We start from the raw sequence: 22,041 nt of genomic DNA on the forward strand, positions 1-22,041 counted from the left end.
AATAGTATATTCTTCCACTTGTCTCTGTAATTTCAAAAGCGTCTTGAACTTCCCTCATGCTGCGAAGTATTTCATCGTGGTTGAACTGACTCATTATTGCAGCTGTCATTTTCTCGAAGATTTGTAATAAAAATGAAAATAATGATAGGAAGCTTTACATGTGGCTTTCTCCTTTAACATATAACATTTAATAGTATAAAAAGTATATAATCCTCACACAAAACTTGAATGAAGTTTATGAAAAATCAGGCATTTTTTTATGGCCAGACAATAATACGTAATGAATGCTTGTGCTTGATAAAGATATCTAAATTAACAAAGCAATAAAACATCACATCCAAAAATTCTTAAGACATTATCAAGCACTTATAAAGAAACATAAAAGTTATTTGGTTTGAAGGAAATTGGGACGTTTTTTCTTGACTTAAAAATACCCCTTTTTGATAACTGAGTTTCTCTTTATAACAGGGACGAGATGTATTATTGTAAACTATAAAAAAAAAAAAAAAAAAAAAAAAAAAAAAAAAAAAAAAAAAAAATCAGATACCTCTTTCCAATTATTCAAACAACAAAGAAATTGTGTACTTTCATAAAACACTTCTATTAGGTGTTGATCAAGCTAAATTTTTTATTATTTTCTCCCGTGTTATGGTTTATCAAAATATATATCTGCTTCATCACACATTTTAGGATAATAAAATGAACGAACTGAATTAAAGATGTAGTTGTATCCACGTCAGTTCTTCAAAAATTTCATATCGAAAAACAATTTTGGGAAGGGTGTTTTAGCCCCAAAATTGGTATTGGTTTTAAATCTGAAACCAAAAAGCTGTGAATAAATAATTGAAATGAACCTCAGCTATTTTTCAAGTCTCCTGATATAATTGGTAATAATTACTCAATATTTATAATGAATTGTAGTAGAATTACATGTATGTATGTATTGTATTGTATGTATTGTATGTATTGTATGTATTGTATGTATTGTATGTATTGTATGTATTGTATGTATTGTAATGTATTGTATGTATTGTATTGTATTGTATTGTATTGTATTGTATTGTATTGTATTGTATTGTATTGTATTGTATTGTATTGTATTGTATTGTATTGTATTGTATTGTATTGTATTGTATTGTATATGTTTGTATGTATGTATGTATGTATGTATGTATGTATGTATGTATGTATGTATGTATGTATGTACATGTGCGTGTGTATATATATATATATATATATATATATATATATATATATATATATATATATACATATATATATATGTAAATATATATGTATATATATATACATGTATATATATGTATATATATATGTATATATATATATATATATATATATATATATATATATGTAAGTATATAATCATGATACAACTTTAATGAATGTAATTGTAGCAATTCTACTTTTTTTCTTTCAAAATTGCATCAGGTATTAACCAGTGATGTTGGGATGGCACGAATGTATGGCTTGTCCATATTGCTTTGTTTTCTTTGTTTCTTATTTGTCTTTGCACATAAATGGCTCCACAAGTGTTTAATTACCAAGGAGTCAATTACTAGTCCTACCAATCTCAGTGTGTACCTTTATTCTTGATTTTTAGAAAGATTACATTTATGGTTGCTATGTTGATAGCATTTTAAAAAACTATCATGTCAACAATAATGTTAACAACATTGATATTAGACGCAGTTAAATAAAAGTTTCCAAAACTCCAGGAAATCTGAAAATCAGGTCATAGGTCATTGGCTCCTTGGTGGCCGAGCAATTGCAGAGCCATCTATGTGCAAACTAAAGTCGGCAGTATATTTACCAGGTAGTAAATAGGTTATTGAATATATTCAGGGTTAAGAATAACACCTAATCTAAATAATATTTTTATTGGTGTATTACACCTAAAAAAAGTGTACATAGCTACAACATTTAACACTTCCATAAAGAAAAATTAAATAAAACACTACCTACCAGCATTTTACATCCAATGCATTGTGTACAGAAACTGAAATATTATACCTAGATCATACTTTTTTATGAGTCACAATGTAGAGGGATTTTCCCATGGGGCAATATTACACTGAAATCCCCCCGGTCTTTGTCTCTGCCTTGGTCGACGGGTGGTGGAACGGAGGTGTGTGGAAGGGGACCGTGAGGCTGTGTGGGTGGTTAGGGGTAGTAGCCAGTGGAAGGGCAAGAGAGTGCAGCATGTAATACTGACTGTTTCTGAGAGAAGTGGAGTGAGAGGAGAGAAAAGGAAAAGAGAGAAAGAGAAAAAAGGGGAGTCGTGGGTCAAATCAGGCCATCTGAATGTCTTATGGGTTAGGATATGCCAAGAAATGAGCTAGAAGGGAGAGAAGCAGGGAGAGAGAAGAATGAAATAAAGGAAGGACATCTAAAGGCCCGAGAGAAGCGCGGCAGACGCAGAGACCGAGTGACCAAGAGTGTAATACAGGCCATGACGCCACACACCATCATTCACATATTTCGACTATTCAGGGGGAAAATGTACACCATCTAGTGGCTAACACCTAAGTTATTTGTGTGTAACATCCAAAATATGTACGATGAGACATCCAGGTGTGAGGAGGACGAGGAGGTGGCCATGCTTGGGGGAGAGGGAAGGGGGACTGAGGGGAGGAATGGCTCTGAACAACTGCCAAGCAACAATAACAACAACAAGGACATTGCTGCTACTACTGCTGCTATAGCTGTTGCTCTAAAGAGGGTGGGGGGTGGTAATGGGGGTAGGGGGAAAAGAGAAATGAGGGAAAGGGGTGGCAGGGGAGGGGAGGAAGGGGACACAGTAATAGGACGTGCAGCTTTCACCCTCTCGAGAGATCCTCATGGTGAGAAGTACGGATTGATCTGTTACTGTTTGTTGCCATGTGTCCCATTACGCTTCTAGGTTTTTGATAATGAGATAGAGAATAGCTGGAAGAGAATAAGTGTGAGACAGGAAAGAAAAACAAATAGAATAAAAAAAAAGAAAAAGAAAATAACAGAAACCAAAGCAAAATAAAACGGAATACGTGGTTTAATTCCTTTCTCATTTTGTTTTGAAAGTTGCTGCAAATCAGATAAAGATGAAAAGAAATGATGACAAACTGGTAACATATGAACGTCAGCACAAACTAACCCTTTTTACACTCCTCACCTTCTACCCCAAGTGCCAACGCTGACACCACCTGCAAACACTATCCACAGTTCCCCCACACTGAACTTGGGCAAACTCAAGAGCATGTTGTGTAGGTACTATCCTCTGTAACTTTACTAATGTGTCCTAAACCAAGAAAGTATTGCCGCACCAAACATGAAAAGGAGCCAATAATAATCAAGTAATGTCGATCATAATCAAATGATGATAACAATAATAATGGCCATAATAATAACAACAATGGTCATAATAATAATAATAATAATAATAATAATGATAATAATAATAAATATGAAGCTGAAAATGTTTCAACCTCACCACATACTGTACAACAAACCAAGGCAAAGCCAGCAATGCAATGTAAAACCTGCCTCTGAACTGCTCCTGAACACTAACAAACTAAGTGAAATACTGCAGCAATCAATGCTAAATATAGCATACACGATCTACATTGCATACCTGTGTAAGTATGTGTGTGTGTGAGAGAGGAAAACAACTGGCGTGTTCAACGATGTCCTACCGATACTGTACGGAGAAGGAAAGGCGAAGGATCCACCCAGATCTGACTAGGCACATAACACAAGACGGCAACGCATTGTCCAAGCGGCTGGAGACGACCCCTGGCGACCTCCCGACAACCATCCGGCGGAGGACGGGCAGAAGGGAGGTCGACGCACACACGCCCTCTGCTGTCTGCCACCACCTCCCACCAGAAGCCAGGTTATGCCCTCCCCACCCTTAACCTCTGCCCCCCTCCCCCTCTACCTCCACACTCCTAAGGGCTCTCTCTCTCAGCACGAAAATAGCCCCACGCTCGTCATTAGGAGACAGACAAATATTCAGGTGAGAGGTTGACTTGATAGAGACTAAGGAAAAGGGAGGAAGGGAAGAGGGGAGGGAAATGGTGGGAAGAAGCATAACCCAAAATGGAATGAATATTTTACAAAAAGTTAAAAACGATGGAAAGAGTGTAGTGAGACGAGAGCATCGGAGACAAGGAAAGGAGGCTGAAGGACATTAGGAAGGAGGGAGTAGGGAAAGGGAATGAAAGAGTTGAAGAGAACAAAAAGGAAAAGAGAGAGAGAGAGAGAGAAAGGATTCTTTTTTTTTTTTCTGGTGTCACCCGCTAAACTTTATTTGTCAACTTTGTGCTATACTTTGGTAAACAAATGAGGTAATGCACACTCCTCAATCCAGCCCAGTTGCTCCACCATTCTACGGAAATCACAAAAAAAAAAAGAAAAAAAAAATTACAAGAACCGAGAGAGGTGAAAAAGTCTTTCCAACTCTATGAACAAAAATAAATCATACTATATCTCTGTTTCAGGGTGAAAGGAGGGGGTAGGGGGTGAGAAGGGATGGAGGAGGGGAGCGGCTTGCATGATTAGGCACTGGCCAACTAAACCCCCTCACAAACGTAACATGGCTTCTCTATTGAAGAACAAGATATAAAAAAAAGGAAAGGAGGAAAAAATATATATATTATCAATAATAATAATAATAATAAAATCCCAAGAAATGCTATACGTATACAGCATGGACCCTTCCTTCCTCTGGTTGCATGCATGCCTGCCTGCAAGCATCTGAGCTCGCAAGAGGCAACAATTGCAGCACTGGGCCAAAGCACCTCGAACTTATTTTTTTTTTTTTGGCTGACCCTTCTGTGGGGGGGGGAGGGGGCCAAATTCTACTTACACGAGAGCTTTTTTCCTTTAATTTTTCCTTTCCTCTGGAGTTCTACATGTTTTTGTTTGCTTATTATTTTTTTTAAAAGTGGCCTCTCCAACCATAGTTTCTCTCCCCAGTGAAAACTGTGTGAAGTAAATACAATATATTGTATAAAGTAAACGCACTTTGAAGCAAGAACGAGAAGGCAGTATCAGCCAACCAAAACTTTTTTTTTCTCCTGTCTGTAGCAATACCTGTATTCTCACACCAGCACTTTTATAAATATTACTTCTTTTTTTTTTTCGTTTTCGTTTTTTTTTTTTTGTATTTTTTTTTGTGTTTTTTTTTTTGGAGTTTTTCTTTTTCTTTAAATATACATTAGTCAGAAGTCACAGTGGCACACCCCTCTCGATCCACCTGCCTCTAGGGGTCTATAATGTAGCTTTCCCTCATCCTCTACAATGATCTTTTTCTCATTTTCCCATTCATTGTTATGATCTCTTTCTCGTCACTCATTTCGCATATATTTCACCCCCTAAGAGCTCTCCATATTATACACGCACAAGCACAAACCAACAAACCACTGGCTCGTCATTGTTTATTTTATTTTATTTTGAAAGCAGAGTGAGGGACAAGAGAAGAGAGATGAGAGATTATATAATAATGATGATAATAATAATAATGGAAAAAAAAAGAAAAAAAAAAGAGAGAAAAAACTAACTCTGAGCACTTTCTTTCTGTCACTCATCACCACTTGTATATGTATATGTATATATGTATATATAAATCTCTCTCTCTCTCTACCTCTCTATTTCCTTTCCTTCTCTCCTCACTCGCATTTCGCACTTTCTCAAAAAAAGGGGACTGACTGGCCCCTTTTCGCACTTCACCAACACCACTGCCATTAATTAGCTACTGGTTCGTGCCCTCTTGGGGTTGCTGGAGAGGTTGTCCTTGCTGGAGCGCTTCTTCGCCGCGTCATTCTTGGTTGGCGACTCGTCTAGGCTGATCACCTCCACACTGCTGCCCCCGCTGCGCCGCGTGGGTCGGGAGCCCACTTTGGTGATTGTGATCTCCTTACTTACTGTTGGCTGCTGCAAAGAGGAATGAAAGGGTGAGGATAAGGGTGCAGTTCATGGGGTTCCTTAGAAAATAAAGAGACAGAGAATATCTTGTCCAACTCATAAGTGAGAGAAGGTGAAGTCTGGTATTGATATTGATTACTCTCTTCTGAATGCTATTGCTTTAAAGCCTTCATTAAATATGGACTTTGCTAACTTCAGCTTCAGCCTATTTGTTTATCTAGTTTCCTAACTTCTACTTAAGTCACGAAAGAGAACACATTATAATTGACTAAGGTATAAACAAGTCTTTCCTTGTTCTTTCAGAGAGGAAAACATGGAGCAATTTTTCTGCTGGATTGAGAACCTTCACGAATGGAATGTCCTTAACATGAACACAGTGAGAGAGAGTTTGTTTCTTGGGCTCGGCTACAAAGTAATATGCCGTTTGCTTTGCTTGGGGGGTCATAGTGTTACTGGACATTGCATAGAAGTTACTCACTGAATGGAAGAGGCAAGTATGTGAATCTATGAGGAAAAATTAATTATGTTAAGTATTTTAGCAGCTTGGATATTGGTGGAAAAAATATGCTAAAATGCAACGACTGGGGGAAGATGTGGTGTAGCTAGTGACTACATAGGGTGTCATAAAAGTATTTGCCTACAACAGGCAACTGGCAACAAGGGGTAGTTGGTTAAGTGGTGTCATCTCCACATTCATCACCAGAATACAGCTTTAAGCCTATTCTTTAACACCAAGGTTGGAAAACTGATTATGCAGCTGAGCCCTTTCTCTCTCTCTTCCTTAGCTAGACCAATCCCCCAACTCCAATCTCTCTATTATTATTATTCTCCTCCTCTCTCTTCCCACCTCTATCATCCCTTTCCTTCCCAATTTCTCGCTTTTGCTCCTGCGCTCTCACCCTCACCTGCTTCCTTGTCTCCCATCCTACCCTCCATCTCTTTACCTCACTCCTCTCTCTCTCTCTCTCTCTCTCTCTCTCTCTCTCTCTCTCTCTCTCTCTCTCTCTCTCTCTCTCTCTCTCTCTCTCTCTCTCTCTCTCTCTCTCTCTCTCTCTCTCTTTCACTCCACACATCCCACCTTTCCCCTCAAACCTTATTTCTCCCATCACCTCCCTACCCCCTTTGCTCTACCCCTCCTCCTATCCCACCCCTCCATCCCTTCCCATTCTTTCTATCTCCCTTCCCCCCACCCCTCCCTTATCTCTACCCCTCCCCTGATGCCACTTACCGTGCTTTCTCCCTTCTTTGTAGGCGCTGGCTTGTCTGGTTTGGTGTTTTTGGATGCAGGCTGCGGAATAATGGTGATCTCGTCATTGATTTTTAGCGGAGACTCAGTGGACCCTGAACCTACAGTGATGGAGAAAAGGGGTTAACTCTTGAGGTGATGTGTGGTTTGGTTATTTATTGCTACTATTTTCTTCTGCTGAGAAGTCTGGCTGTTAGGGGCTACTTACGCATGCTGCTTGGGGTTAGGAAAGCAGGAAAAGGGAGTGTGTGTGTGTGATGGACACAGAGAGAGGCGAAGGGGAAAAGAGAATGGGAGAGAAAAGAGAGAGAGAGAGAGAGGGAGAGAAAGAGAGAGAGAGAGAGAGAGAGAGAGAGACAGAGAGAGAGACAGAGAGAGAGAGAGAGAGAGAGAGAGAGAGAGAGAGAGAGAGAGAGAGAGAGAGAGAGAGAGAGAGAGAAGGGGTGGGGGAGAGTAGGGTAGGAGAGAGGATGAAAAAGAAAGGAAGAGAGAAAGAATGAAAGAAGGAAGAAAGAAGAAAGGAAGAGAGAGAGAATGAAAGAAGAAAGGGAGAGAGAAACAGTAAAAGAAATAAGAAAGAAGAAAGGGAGAGAGAAACAGTAAAAGAAATAAGAAAGAAGAAAGGAAGAGAGAGAGAGAGAGAAAAAATGAAGAAAGGAAGAGATAGAGAATAAAAGAAGGCAGAATGACATCGACCATACACAGATGGGGAAAAGTATGATCAACCAAAAAGAAAACTGTAAATAAAGAATCAGCAAACAGAAAACGGCTAAGAAATCAGAATTTAACCCACTCGCACTGTCAAAGCAAGTTACTCTCAAATGTCCCTCAATATTCACCAGTAATAAACCCTACTATTAATCAAACTAAATGTGACTGAAATTATGACCATGAATATTATGCTAAATATGTAAATAAGGAAATAAATCCTCTTCGTTAAAGCAAATAAGGAGAAAAAAAAATGCAAATTAGTAACTTAAGATGACAGCAAATGGGTTAACTTAACTTAAATTTCCGTAAATTAAAATAAATTAATAAATGAAAGTAAACAATATGCAAAAGACTGTTAGTGCGAAAGACTGCAATGACTTAAGCTGTTTTAAATCAATAAAAGCAAAATGGCTTCTTTAAGTTATATCAACAACAAGAGTTACAAGAAACAGCATTTTCATAATAATTGTTAGTGTGACCAAAAAGTGCTCAATAATGATAATGAGAATGTAATAATCGGGTCAAATCTTGAGTGTCGTGAAAAAGTTCATAAACAAAACGATAATTATGCTAAAAAAGCTAACATTACTTCCATTATCTTTATTAGCACTTACGTGAAGCTTAATATAACACGTCATAAGTATCAATTCCTCTATATTACTATACAGGCAACCCACACTAACCATACAAGTGATTGTTTATCTTCAAATTTCTCTCCCAAAAATCATCATAGGATTTTCCCCACTTGCAATGATGTACCAATAACCCTTTCCCTAAAGTGCCTGCTATGCGTATAATAGCAAGTTTGTCATTTCCACCTAGCACTGAGAGGATTACCATCCTTGTTGCCAAGTGGATGTGTAGAAACTGCTATAACGTAATTATAATCATGATTACCTTTTGGCTAGTGGATAATGGCCCCTAAGCAATTCCTTCAATGTAAATCAATAAAATCTTATCTATTTGGTTGATTGTTTGTTTTTAATTTGCAAAAACTACTTTGGCATTGGCTTGGTGACTAAGGAGTTCTCTAAAAACTATCCCAATTAACCTGTTATGCCGGGTCATGCCTTCCGGCGTCATAACAGACAGCTCGATCTGTGGAGTGCGGTTGTATGCCGCGGTGACACGCCAAAGCACTTTGAGCAGGGCATTCGGCTTCGTGTAGCTAACTCCAGTGCTCAAAGTTGGCTCGTTGCCATTAACCTCCAGAGTGTCGAGTTTTTATTTATTTTCTTCACCAAGCAGTAGTGGGTTAAACATCATTACAATGCCTTTCGTATACGTTCAATTGCCTCTCATTGATTCTTATAGTGGGGGATGCCTGTATCCTAAGATAAAGCAATGACTTAACTTATAGACAGTAATATTAATAAAACACTTAACTGCATTAATAAAATTAAGAAAACAGCAAAACAAAAAACAAATGAAGTCAATAAAACCCCATGAACAAACATGAACAAAATGCCCCTCCGTTCCGCCTTCCCTCCCTCCTTAACTATGGAACTTCCCTCCTCCACTCCCTCCCTCCCTCCCTCCCCCGACTCTGGAAAAGATCCCTCCCCTGTCTGAATAGAAATGACAAGAACAGAAAAGAAAAAAATAATTAATAATAATAATAACAAAGGAAAGGAAAGGAAAGAAAAGAAAGGAAAAGAAAAGAAAAAAGAATACCCTATTCCCCCCTTTCCCCCTCCCCCCTCCCCCTTCCCTCCTCACTCCTTCCCCCTGTTTCCTCCTCCTTTCTTCCTACCTTTCTTCCTTCCTTCCTCTTCCCTTTTGCTCTCTTCCTCCTCCCTCTCTGAAAGGAAAAACAATATCCTTCATGCTATCTAACTCAATATATATTTTCATCTATATTGTTTCTTTTTTCTTTTCCCTTTATCAGCCCTTTTAATCATACCTTCCAATAATGTGGGACTTTACGGTATCTATTAATTACGTGACCTTTTATTATGGCTTTTCTTAATCAATGTTGCAAAAAAAATCTGAGATCTTTAAGCCAATGCTTCTGGGGATGGCATGGAAGTCCATGCCTTGCCCACTGTGAGTTTAGTTTATTAATTGTCTTTACATATAGATGGCTCCACAAGTGATTAGTCACCACGGAGTCAATCGCTATTAGTAATGTTAATAACATAATAATAATGATTATGTCTAATAAAATAACAGCATCGACAAATAAAACACTTTCCCAAAAAATCTAAGTTAAGGAGAAATCCGACAATGTTGTGAGGTCTACTAATTGACTCCCCGGTGGCTGAGCACTTGTGGAGAGCCATCTATGCGTAAATACATTTTTCAAAACCATACTACAGTGAACAGTACATGTTCCCAGCACCATTGGGTTAAAACTAAAACTTCAAGTAAACATAATGGCATGTTCCCCTTCTATTTATATTCTCTATATCTGTTCACATAGAGCAAATTTACTGAAAAACACATCTAAGGTTGACAAAATGAATGTGTAAATATATCAATCATTATGACAACGATTATAACAATAACAATAACAATAACAATAAACCACATACGAACATTTCTTGTCTGGAATTTCAATACAAATATTCCCACTGATTAAGCTTCCCTACTCCTGCTGGCATATAATCAGAGGCAGAATCTTCTAAAACACTATCTTATTTGACTTGTCTCCACTGAAATAACCCAGTATTTACTCGAAATGTAAATTACAAAAAAACAATAACAAAATGGAGGCAAATTATAGAAAAGACTACATAAATGAATCCGCTACCTGATGATGCACAGAGCAGAAAACAGCAATAATAACCATAACAATATCAACGGCAAAATAAATAACCTTTAGACAAGAACGAATATAAATACATAAATGAATAAACAAAAAAAATAAACAAATGAATATACCACCAAAATGCAATAACAGCACACCCCCTCCCCCTCCCACCCTCCCTTCCTCCCCCCTCCCACCGCCCCACCCCGGCCCCTACTCCAAATCGGCCGAAACACTCACCACTGCTCTGTTTCTTGCCGCTCTCCCCCTTATTTTTGTTGACCACCGAGTGGGCAGAGTACACGTGATTCTCAAACAGCCGGTACATGTTGAACGTCGCGGTACACACTGTGCACTTGTAGGACAGGTGTGCAGGTTTGAGAGTCATCTTGTGGTCTCTGCTCACGTGGTTGAGGAGCTTCCACTGGAACACCTGAGGAGGAGGATGGACATTTATGTGTCTGCAAGCGATCTTTCACACAGGGAAATGGGTAGGATTGATATAACAGTTTCCAAATGTGCTTGAGAAGAGGTGTGAGCAATACAGCACGATGCCACGAGTACAGGAAAGTGAGGTGTGAGTAACACAGGCACTTTGCATGAAGGAAAATAGGTGAATGATACACGTGTACAGAAAAAAAAAGTGTAAATATTTGTAAAACGGCAATAAAGCCACATAAAACAGGTGAAAACATGTGTACATGGGTATAGAAGGAAAGATTAAATTCAATAAATAAATAAAACCTTGATATCATATCACAGGCAAAAGTTTCCTCTGAACTCTACAAAAAATACAGGCACACCCAAGTGAATAGCATGAACAGCATGAGTATTCCCCTCAGTAAAGAAACTCTATGTAGCTGAAACTGTATTGGACATCATAATTAGGAAAAATCCTACCTACTCCCTGTAATATACATACAACATATCATTACTAAAGAACGAATAATCGTAAACAAAATAAATAAATCTTACCTTTCCGCAGATGGGACACCGGCCTGCATCCTTGCCCTTGTTTGCGGCTTCCTGCATGGATGACGTGACCAGCCCATGGGTTCCCAGAAGATGCCGCTCCAAACCCTGAAAAAATCGACAAGTGTGACTATGGGGACCAGTATACATTGAGAGGTAGAATTTCATTATTCAGAAGAGGTGAAGTTGAGTCAAATGATTAGGAGAAAAATTAGAAAAGAAAAAATTGTAATCTTCCATTAACAAAGAGCCAAAGAAATTATAAACGGAAGAAGACTCTAAACCCCTTCCAGAGAAAGCTAAATTTAACAAATATTTAAAGAGTGAGGCAAAATATCCACACCTGGGGTAATAAAATGACATTCTCCTAACCACCTCATCTTATCACAGAGAAAGAGTTCTCAAAAAAATCCTGAACCCCACTAGAGCCTACAACATTACCCCCCCCCCCCCCCAGTCCACAAGCATTTTCCCTCTCCTTGCTTCCTCTCGCTACCTACCTGATCGGTGAAGAATCGGTGCTGGCACTTCTGGCAGTTGAGCGGGGGGCGGTTGTAAATCATCTTGGGGTGGATTTTCACCTTGTGGATCAGGTTCATGTGGTTCCGTAACTGCTCCAGGTCCTGTGAAAGAGGGGTGGGTGGGGTTAGAAACGAGACAGGGTGCAATGCGACTGATTAACACTTACACTTACAGCATCAATGACGATCATTATGAAGACAATGAAGCATAACAATAATAACAATAACCGTACCCAACACCCCCAATATCCGCTCGACAATCGCTTACCTTAATATAACCATCACAGATCTCGCATATGACAAAGGACGGTTTCCCGCTGGAGTCGCGCGTTGGGGTGGCTCCCTTGCTCACGCTCTGGGCCTGCTGCCCGGCCCGTGGGAGGGGCGTGATGGATATGCTGGGTTGCTGTGGAGACTTCGTGTTCCCAGCCTTGCTTTGTACACTCTGTAGGGGAGGAAAAGGAGTACCGGATGCCGGCAGTTAGATTAGGTGTGGGGAGGTGAGAGAGAATGCAGGGAGGGAGGAGGGGGGGAGGGAGTCAATATGGGAGAGGAGGGGAAGGGAAAACAAGAGGTAGGAAGAGGTATGGGGGATTGGAGGGGAAGGGAAAACAAGAGGTAGGAAGAGGTGTGGGGGATTGGAGAGGGAGGGAGGGAGGATGGCTGAGAGAGGGAGAGAGAAGGAAGAAGGGAGGAGGGTGGGGGGGGGGGGAGAAAGAAAGAAAGAAAAAGAGAAAGAGAAAGAGAGAGGGGCAGAGAAATGTGACTAGTCGTATAATGCAGAAATACGAAATAAAAGGTGAAAATCAAAAAGAAAATGTACAATGACCTTCACACACATGCAAAAGATATCCATTAACAAAAATCCCCTAACCCTTTTGGTCCTACCAATAACTAGGCATACATGGGAAGTTGACAGAGAAAAAAAATAAATAAATAAATAAAATGAAAATAATTGAAAAAGATAGAAAAAAAGAAAAAGAAAAAATATCTATATAATAGAATGAGAAAAAAAAAAAAAAAAAAAAAAAAATATATATATATATATATATATATAAAAAGAAAGAGATAAAATCAGATGACATACTGTATCTGAATATCATCAGTAAAGGTATAAAGTGGGAGAGACGGTGCAAAAAAATCTACATCGTCTTAAAAATTTATTTACCTTTATTTTATTTTCTGCTCACTCACTAGTTCGTAGAGGTAAGTCTTAACAAAATTGGTCCCACATATGAACATAACTTTACCTGACTACAACCTAACTGTCTTCTAAAATACATAATCTATTCCCTCATGTGCAATAATGTTTGCATGATGTGTCTGCAGTACCTAGTCTTTCCTGTTTGCCTGATCCTGTCAACAAGCTATATGCTAAGTCAGATCTGGAACATCGTCTGAAAAGGTGATTTCAATGTTCAATCTTTCCATGAATAGTTTCTAGGTTTACCATCGTTAATAGGTTCAGCTGAAACACCGGCAATGTGGCTTTGTTAGCGCACTGAGATTTCAATTCCATCTAAATCCAATCACTTCGAATTTATGTTCTGTCCCCTGTAGTTTTTTGTGAATTTTGTTACATACAGATGGCTCTGCAAGTGCTCAGCCAGCATGGAGTCTATCAGTAAGCCCTAGTTACTGCTTCTGATTTCCCCATTCTTGAAATTGCGGGAAAATGTGTTTTTTTCATTCTAATACTATTGACATCGATGCTGTCAGTATTCTTACTGATATGATTTTTATTAAAGACAATAAAATAATAAAAAGAAACTAACCCAAAAATCAAGGAAAAGGGTAAACTGGTGAGATAAGTAGAACTAACAACCAACTCCTTGGTGACTAAGCACTTGTAGAGCCTTTTGTGTGTAATGACAACATATAAACATATATTACAGTGGGGATGACTTGTATTCAACAGGGTTAACAAATTTCATCTCCCCCTAAAGGAATAGATGACCAAGAAGCATCCTCCCTCCCCCTCTACCTCCGTCTCTCCCTGTCCAACCTGTCAATTCTTTTCGAGTTGGTTGCCTCATAGCCAGCCTACTGAAAATAAAACTGCTGCACTGAAGCCCTATAGCTTAAAAACAAAAATATAAATCACTTACTCTTTACTTAACCCAATGGCGCCGGGTATAGCAAATTAAAAAAAACTCTACGCTCTGGCGAACGGCGGCAGCGCGCCGACTCTGAGCGCGTGATATCGGTCCATCAAGCCGAATCATTGCCTCGGGGCATTTTGGCGCAGCGCCGCTGCGGATAGTATTGTTATGACGGCGATAGCCGTGACCTGTTGCCATTGGGTTAAAGTGAAAAATAATATTCAAAAGAACTTTACACCTCTTTTTTTAATGCCTGAACAGAGAATAAATGTATGTCAAATGATAACGTAAGTGTATCAGAACTTCTTACCTCCATGAATAAAAATCCCAAAAAGAAAAAGAAAAGGAAAAAGTAAAAGAATAAAAAAAAAAAAAAAATCTTACTCTAAAAAGGAATTCACATTCTCCAGTGAACCAACTCTGCACTACACCCGTATAGTAATTTGACCCCATGAGCCTTTGCAACTCGCCTTGCAACTAAAATCACTTACTAGACTCTACCCAGTACCTAATTGATGACCCATTTTATTTCAGCAACATATCCACTGTGCTCCAATTACCTCCCTGTATGTTTTGGCTCCAACTACCTACTCGCCCTCCCCTATATACGTAAATTAATACATACGCAGTAATAGGAAGAATATTACTCTCCCTTTAGTTTCTCACCTGTTGGTCCGCACATCCTCAAGGGTAAAATTATGCTTGCCCATTCTGTAAAACTCTGTCCTTTCCACCTCCATCCTTTCAATTCTGTGGCCAGGTTCCTTTATCAAGTTTTCCTCTTTTGTAGCTTTCAGTAATGACTCCCAATGATGGCCCACTAACGCTTAAAGGGATATAGATCATGGCCCACTAACGCTTAAAGGGATATAGATCATGGCCCACTAACACTCAAAGGGATATAGATCATGGCCCACTAACGCTTAAAGGGATATAGATCATGGCCCACTAATACTTAAAGGGATATAGATCATGGCCCACTAATGCTTAAAGGGATATAGATCATGGCCCACTAATGCTTAAAGGGATATAGATCATGGCCCACTAATGCTTAACCCAATGGCGCCGGGTATAGCAAATTAAAAAAAACTCTACGCTCTGGCGAACGGCGGCAGCGCGCCGACTCCGAGCGCGTGATATCGGTCCATCAAGCCGAATCATTGCCTCGGAGCGTTTTGGCGCGGCGCCGCTGCGGACAGCCGCACGCCGCACATCGTGCGTATTGTTATGACGGCGATAGCCGTGACCCGTCGCCATTGGGTTAAAGGGATATAGAACATCCCTAAACAGACGAGGTGACAAAAACCTACCCTTGCTGTCCTTTCCCATGGCATCAAATTAAAGAAATCCCCTTCCCAATGGAGCTGAACCAAAAAATAAATCCCTAATGAATTAACTTGGGAGAAAATCCTCTTCCATTTAGCATTAACTTGGGAAAGAAAGAAAGAAAGAAAACACCCTACTCTCTGGCCTAAATTTGTAAAAAATCCGGTCCCTAATGGATTACCTCAAGAAGAAGGACTTAACTACACGATCAACAACAGTAATAAAATGCCCTTTAACCCTGGGCCCTTTACCTACACCATTTGCTTGCCGTTGACTGACGGGCTGACCTTATCAATAACCTCAAACTCTAGGCTTTTACCTTTTACTTTTCCAATAACTCGAGGACTGACCTTATAAGAGACAGACAGATCCTGGACTCACCTGTATGGTGATGGAGGAGGAGGCGGCCAGTCCAGGAATGAGGCTGACTGGCGAAGTTGAAGAGGACGGTAAGATTCGAGGGACTCGCGCTGCCGACTGTGAAGATACGGAAACACTGCTGACTGAGGAAGCGGCGCCAGACATGGGGACCAGGTGCCCATTGACAAGCTGTGGGTTGCCAACAACACACACGATAATGCTTCCCAAAGGAGACATGGGAAAATACACAAATTACGTCTTAAAAGGGACAAGGAAAATCACTTGTTTTTTTTGTTTTTTTTTCTTCTTCTTCTCTATGACTTTATGACTTGAAATGGTTCTTTCCCCTTATCCAAAAAACTTCAATTTCATCTTTCACCCTTTAAAAAACTTGTCTCTGTAACTACTACCCCAAACTCCCCTCCCTTTGTCACTAGAAAAGTCCATGAGTAAAGTAAACACGTACAGTACAATTAAGCATACGTGGCTATGCTCACTGTGCCTGCAAGCGTAACTTAAACAGTAAAGAGGATCTCTACAAAATAAATGGCGGGTTAAAAAAAAAAATTATGTATAAATAAAGAAGTAACGAACTCAAATGACGTAATTTATGCATATTCCCAAAGACGGGTTATTTTCCGAGGCAGATAACCCGCCTTCCCGAAGCACTATCTGCGATTCCTGGCTGCTGGCTAGACCGAGGCTGACTCACTGTGTAATGGAGCTGTTTTTTCTTGATCATGTATTTCTGATTCTAAAACATTCATTATGCTCTTTTTGTCCATTCTATCTTTCACTCTCCCCAATTATTCCCCTCCAAATTTCCTCTCAGCCAAGTTGCGAGCTCAGCAGCCAGGGATCTTGCTAATTGCTGCATAACCCCAGGACCAGTTGGCAAAGCTTCGGACTGACATCATCATGCACCCAAGGAAGGAACATCTCCTTGTACGGGATAATCATGAATAAGAGGATCATGTTTGAGTATATAATAAAAATGAGTTATTATCAATACTATCACTTATTATTTCCATCTTTACCATTACTATCATTCATGTGATTGTAAATGATGGCAATGACAACACTGATAATATATATCAATAATTATAATAATAACAACAACAATAATAATATAGTATTGACAATAACAATAATAATAATAACAATACAGTATTGACAATAACAATTCAGTAAAAATAACTCTCCTCTTGTATCACCACCTCAGTCTTGATGACCCAGATGAAGCTTTGCCTCCCGTCCGTTACCAGAACAATTCAAACAGCAAAAACAAAACAAAAAGAACTGCAATCAAATACAGAAAGAAGAGGGCAAGAGCTCACAGATGATGCAGCGAAAGCAACAGAGAAAGAATGAGAGAGTAGGAGGAATGAGGACCATGCGATCACCTCTGGGGTCGGCTGGTGCTAACCGCCACGCAGCATTCCTCTGCTGTTGTCATTATTCAAGATTAATAACACAAATATAACAAAATTAGGAACAAAAGAAAAATTGGATTGTTAGTAATGCTCCTTCAAGCCAAAAGCTGTCAAGGGGTTGGCACAACTCTGCAAATAAGGTAAGTGGGCAACAAAAAGTGAAATACAGTGATATTTATATGAAGTATTAAATAACACTAGCAAAAAAAGGAAATGTATACATATACTTATAGTATATATGTATATGTATGTGTATATATGTATATATGTGTATATATGTATATATATATATATATATATATATATATATATATATATATATATATATACATAAAAGTATATATAGATGTGTGTGTGTATATGTATATATATATATATATATATATATATATATATATATATATATATATATATCAAGTATCCACTTCCAGACAGATATATAAATACACAACTAAAGAATAGATAGTAAATATCAATTCATCAAGATCACTTTACATGCAAGCATTACTGACAAAAAAAAATTGCTGATATCACTGAACCAGAAAGCAAAAAAATAAAAGAGGGAAAGAGTTCAAGACATTAACACTTACACCAGGAAATGTCAGGTCTACAATGCAACACCAAAAAACAAACACAGTAAAAATAATTCTCAAGCGCATGGGTTAGTCAACTGCTGCAGACAACACAAGCGAACCAGTCTCACAACGCATGTGTCTACCAAAGTCTATCTCAAAAGAAAAGTGCAAGAGATATCCCCTTTTTATGAATCGCGATCAGCTGAAAGTCCGAGGGTATTTACCAAATGCATGGATAACTTGTCTAGTTTGAGACTGTTGTTCTGAAGGTGATGTGAAATGTCTTCTAAATTACAAAACTGGTAGACTGGTGTAAACTTTCTTCTGAATTAGATGTCCTTCCTTACAATTACTATTCTTTTTCTTCATGTTGTGTAATTTGATAACTCACATTAAAAAAAATAAGAAAAAGTACTGAATGGAAATAAGCATACAGTTATATATGTATCTGACAAAAAAAAATGAAAAATGAAAAAAAGTTCACTCAACAGTTTCGCCTTTCGTGAGTTGTCGCAGTACAGCCTCTGACCCCATACTTACGTGGAACATCTGGTTGCCGAGTGTGAATTGTTGTGTGTTTCCTGCCACCTGCTGTACCAGGTTGCCAGCTGTCGTCGTCACTCCTCGCGCCTGATATAGGAGTGACCCGGCATTCCCTATTGGAAGAAACAGGTGGTGGCTTGTAAGATAATAGTGTAATAGGTAAGTAATTTCCTTATGGCATAATCATAATGGTCTCTCCAATGTAACATGCAACAATATTGTAAATTATCATTACAATAACATCATATTACTTCAAAAACACCAAACAGATCTTGCATAACAAATCATATTACATATCACCCAAACATATCCCACTGCTATGCACCCTCTCCCTTCTCCCACGTCTCACCCCACACCCCTCTCGCCCTCACCCACCTGCCGTCCCGACTCGCCCTTGGTTGGGCGACTGGCCTGTGTTTTTGTACGAGCCCACGGGTCGCCCTCGCCCCCGTCCCGCAGCTGCTGCCGCCGCTGCTGACGCTGACGTGAGGATGTTTGAGGCGACGGCCGTTTGGAGGTTGAGGTTCATGCCTGATAGGCCCTTGGGCAAAAGGTTAGGCATCTTGACTGGCTCGAAAGCCTTGCCTAACGTGTTGGGGCGCCCACGGTGTACCTGTCCATGGGGGGTTGTTAGTATCCTGTAGGACTGATGGTTGAAAGTATCAACTACAGTTTCTTCAGAGAAATACACATATAAATATGTATATATACGTATATATATGTATTTGTGTGTGTATATATATTGCTTATATATGCACATTACATACATATATATATATATATATATATATATATATATATATATATATATATATATATATATATATATATACACACATATATACACATACATATATATGTATGTATATATACACACACACAAACACACACAAGAATAATATTGTCAAAATTCAGCATCAAATATTGCCATTATATATCACATTTTAGCAATCACTAAAAACAATGAGAGATAGATAGGAAAAAAGAGAAGAAATGGTAGAAAGAGAAAGGACAGAAGAGAAAAGCAACAGGGAAAAAAAAAAAAGAGGCGGAGAGAGAGGCGGAGAGAGAGAGAGAACAAAAACACGAAACGCCACATGCCTTGGGAATCTTGGCCGGAGGTTCCCAGTCTATGAGTTCGCAGTTCTTCTCGGGCTTGTACTTCTTGCTGCATGAGAAGGAGTGGCGTGTCATCTTGGATTTGTTGTTGTCCTCGTACGGGCAGAGTGAGCACTGGAAGAAGGCCGGGGCGCGCTCCAGGCGGCCCCTTACGTTGTGTTCCGCTTCCATGTGGAACAAGATTACCTGCGCGGGGGAACGGGCAAGGAGGCTCAGGGTTAGGTCGAGAGTTGCTTGTTATACTGGATATATATATATGCATATGTACTTTTTTCTTTTATATATATATACTATACTGAATATATACACAAATGTATTTCTTTTATTATATCCATGTCTTTGTCATTCATATATTCTGAGAGAGATGCATAGTACATAGGTTAAAAGGAATAACTATAACAACACTAATATTGACAGAAGTCATGATGGCTATAATAATGTCACTCCACATTCTCCTACCCACCTGAGGTCCGCGGGTCTCAAATTCGCAGAAGTTGCACTTGTATGTGTAGTTGACCATGTGGGGAGACTCCAAGTGTCGGTCCATCACCATTTCACTCTCCGTCTTAAAGTTGCAGAACTTGCAGGTCTTGAGCGGCAGGTGTAAGTGCGCGTTCTTCTCACGGGTGATGCCCAGCTGCTTCTCTAACAACTTCACGGACAGCTGTGGGTGGGGGAGGGGCAGAGGGTTCAGTTAATTATATATGTTATAAAGTAACTATTGCTTCTTCAAGATTTCAGAAAAAAAAAAGAAAAAAAAAAAGGGTCATGGTTTGTTCTCCACAATTTCAATTTATATTCATCTGATTTTTTTGGACTTCTCTTTTACCCCCATATTTCTAATCTTACTATGCTCCTCTTCCTCTTACCAATTTCAGTCATCTCTTATTTATTATGGTATTCACTCTAACAATACTATCCAAAGCAGAGGAATACACTTGCAAATAATCAGTTACAAAAGCCATAAACCAAGTATGTCACATACAACCCTAATAAAATTAATAATAATAATAATAAAAACCAACGGAAAAAACTCACAATGCCTTCCTTGGACGGAGATGTCTTCATCTTCTCTAGCTTCTTCTTTTGCATTCTGAGGAGGTCAGACTGGAGGAATTCCTGTGCCTGGTTGAGGCCGAGGTCCAGGAAGAACTTGCCGAGGGAGCTGCGGTAGTAGGGCTCCCACCTGCAAAGCGAAGGGACGAGGGGGAAGGGGGGAAGGGTGATAGTTAGCAATGTTGTTGAATTAAGGATGCTTGCGAAAGTTTACGAAAAATTAATGGGAAGAATTACTGTACAAAATGATTAACCCATTGGAACCAGATACATGTACTGTCCACTGTAGTTTTGTTGTCCTGTCACCAAAGGGTCAATTAACAGGCCCGGTGTGACATCTACTTTCCCCATTTCTTGAATCTTATGAGAATGTTATTTTGATATCATTAATATTGATACTATCATTATCACCACTGACATTTTGATCATTATAGAGTATCATAAAATAATACTAGCAACAAAGTCTCTTTTTTTAATCTTTCAGAAAACCGAGGAAAAGGGTAAACAGATGAAATACGTAAAACTAGCTATTGACTCCTACATAACTAAACCTTCGTGGAGTCCTCTGTGTCCAATCCAAATGAACAAACTAAAATCACAGTGGACATGGCACCTATGTACATGTCACCCCAGCCTCAATAGGTTAGCTTAGGAATTAGTAAAAAAAAAAAAAAAAAAAAAAAAAGATCAACTTGGGAATAACTTTTATAGAATACTGAATGACTTGAGATAAATTATCATACGGCCACTGTGACAGGAAATCAGTTATCTCAGAGAATTGTGAACTTCAGAAGATGGATCATGAAAAACTCTTAACTTGGAGACTAACCCAAATAGAAAAAGGATTAACTGATATTAAGAACCATAATGAATTGTTAACTTCAGCATTATTATAAAAATTAATGAATGACTTAATGTATATGACCACAAGGAATAGTTAACTCCAGTGATTATCAAGAATGACGGCTGACTGCACAGGAAAGACTGTAATAATTAACTTCTGAATTAACCATCCAAAGAAAAGTAACTAAAATGCAATAAACAAAACAAGGCAAAAACTCACTTTCCCAGATAGCTTAGATCTTCCTCCTTCTTCTCCTCCTTCTTCTCCTCCTTTTTCTCCTCCTTTTTCTCCTCTTTCTCCTTCTCCTTCACATCTTCTTCCTTGCTCTTGTTCTCCTTGTTCTCGTCGTGCTTTTGTGCGTTCTCCTTCTCCTCTTTGGCTTTCTCTTCTTTCACCTCTGCTTTTGCGGGCCCCTCCTCCTTCTCCTTTTCGTCCTCCTTCTCCTCTTTTGTCTGATCTTTTGCCTTTTCTTCCTCCTTTGGCTTCTTGTCCTCTGTGTCCTTTTCACTCTCCTTCTCCTTCACCTCCCCATTCTCTTTCTTAGCATCTTTCTCCTCTACTT

At 39.0% G+C, this 22,041-nt stretch overlaps 1 protein-coding gene across 1 annotated transcript in view; it reads right to left on the bottom strand.

The window, feature by feature from the left end:
• Positions 1–1,882: 1,882 nt before the first annotated feature.
• LOC125034057 overlaps positions 1,883–22,041 on the bottom strand; it is a gene marked incomplete at its 5' end in the record, with an annotated part of 32,365 nt that continues 12,206 nt past the window's right edge. The window contains 14 exon segments of the mRNA XM_047625698.1: positions 1,883–5,931; positions 7,151–7,269; positions 9,633–9,680; positions 10,869–11,061; positions 11,604–11,708; positions 12,101–12,223; positions 12,390–12,566; positions 15,931–16,098; positions 18,458–18,573; positions 18,836–19,106; positions 19,562–19,765; positions 20,043–20,243; positions 20,618–20,765; positions 21,699–21,997. Of these exon segments, the coding sequence (XP_047481654.1) occupies positions 5,746–5,931; positions 7,151–7,269; positions 9,633–9,680; positions 10,869–11,061; positions 11,604–11,708; positions 12,101–12,223; positions 12,390–12,566; positions 15,931–16,098; positions 18,458–18,573; positions 18,836–19,106; positions 19,562–19,765; positions 20,043–20,243; positions 20,618–20,765; positions 21,699–21,997 (2,358 nt within the window). The 3' untranslated portion in view covers positions 1,883–5,745.

Source organism: Penaeus chinensis, chromosome 17 (genome assembly GCF_019202785.1).
Source record: "Penaeus chinensis breed Huanghai No. 1 chromosome 17, ASM1920278v2, whole genome shotgun sequence".
Taxonomy (NCBI): domain Eukaryota; kingdom Metazoa; phylum Arthropoda; class Malacostraca; order Decapoda; family Penaeidae; genus Penaeus; species Penaeus chinensis.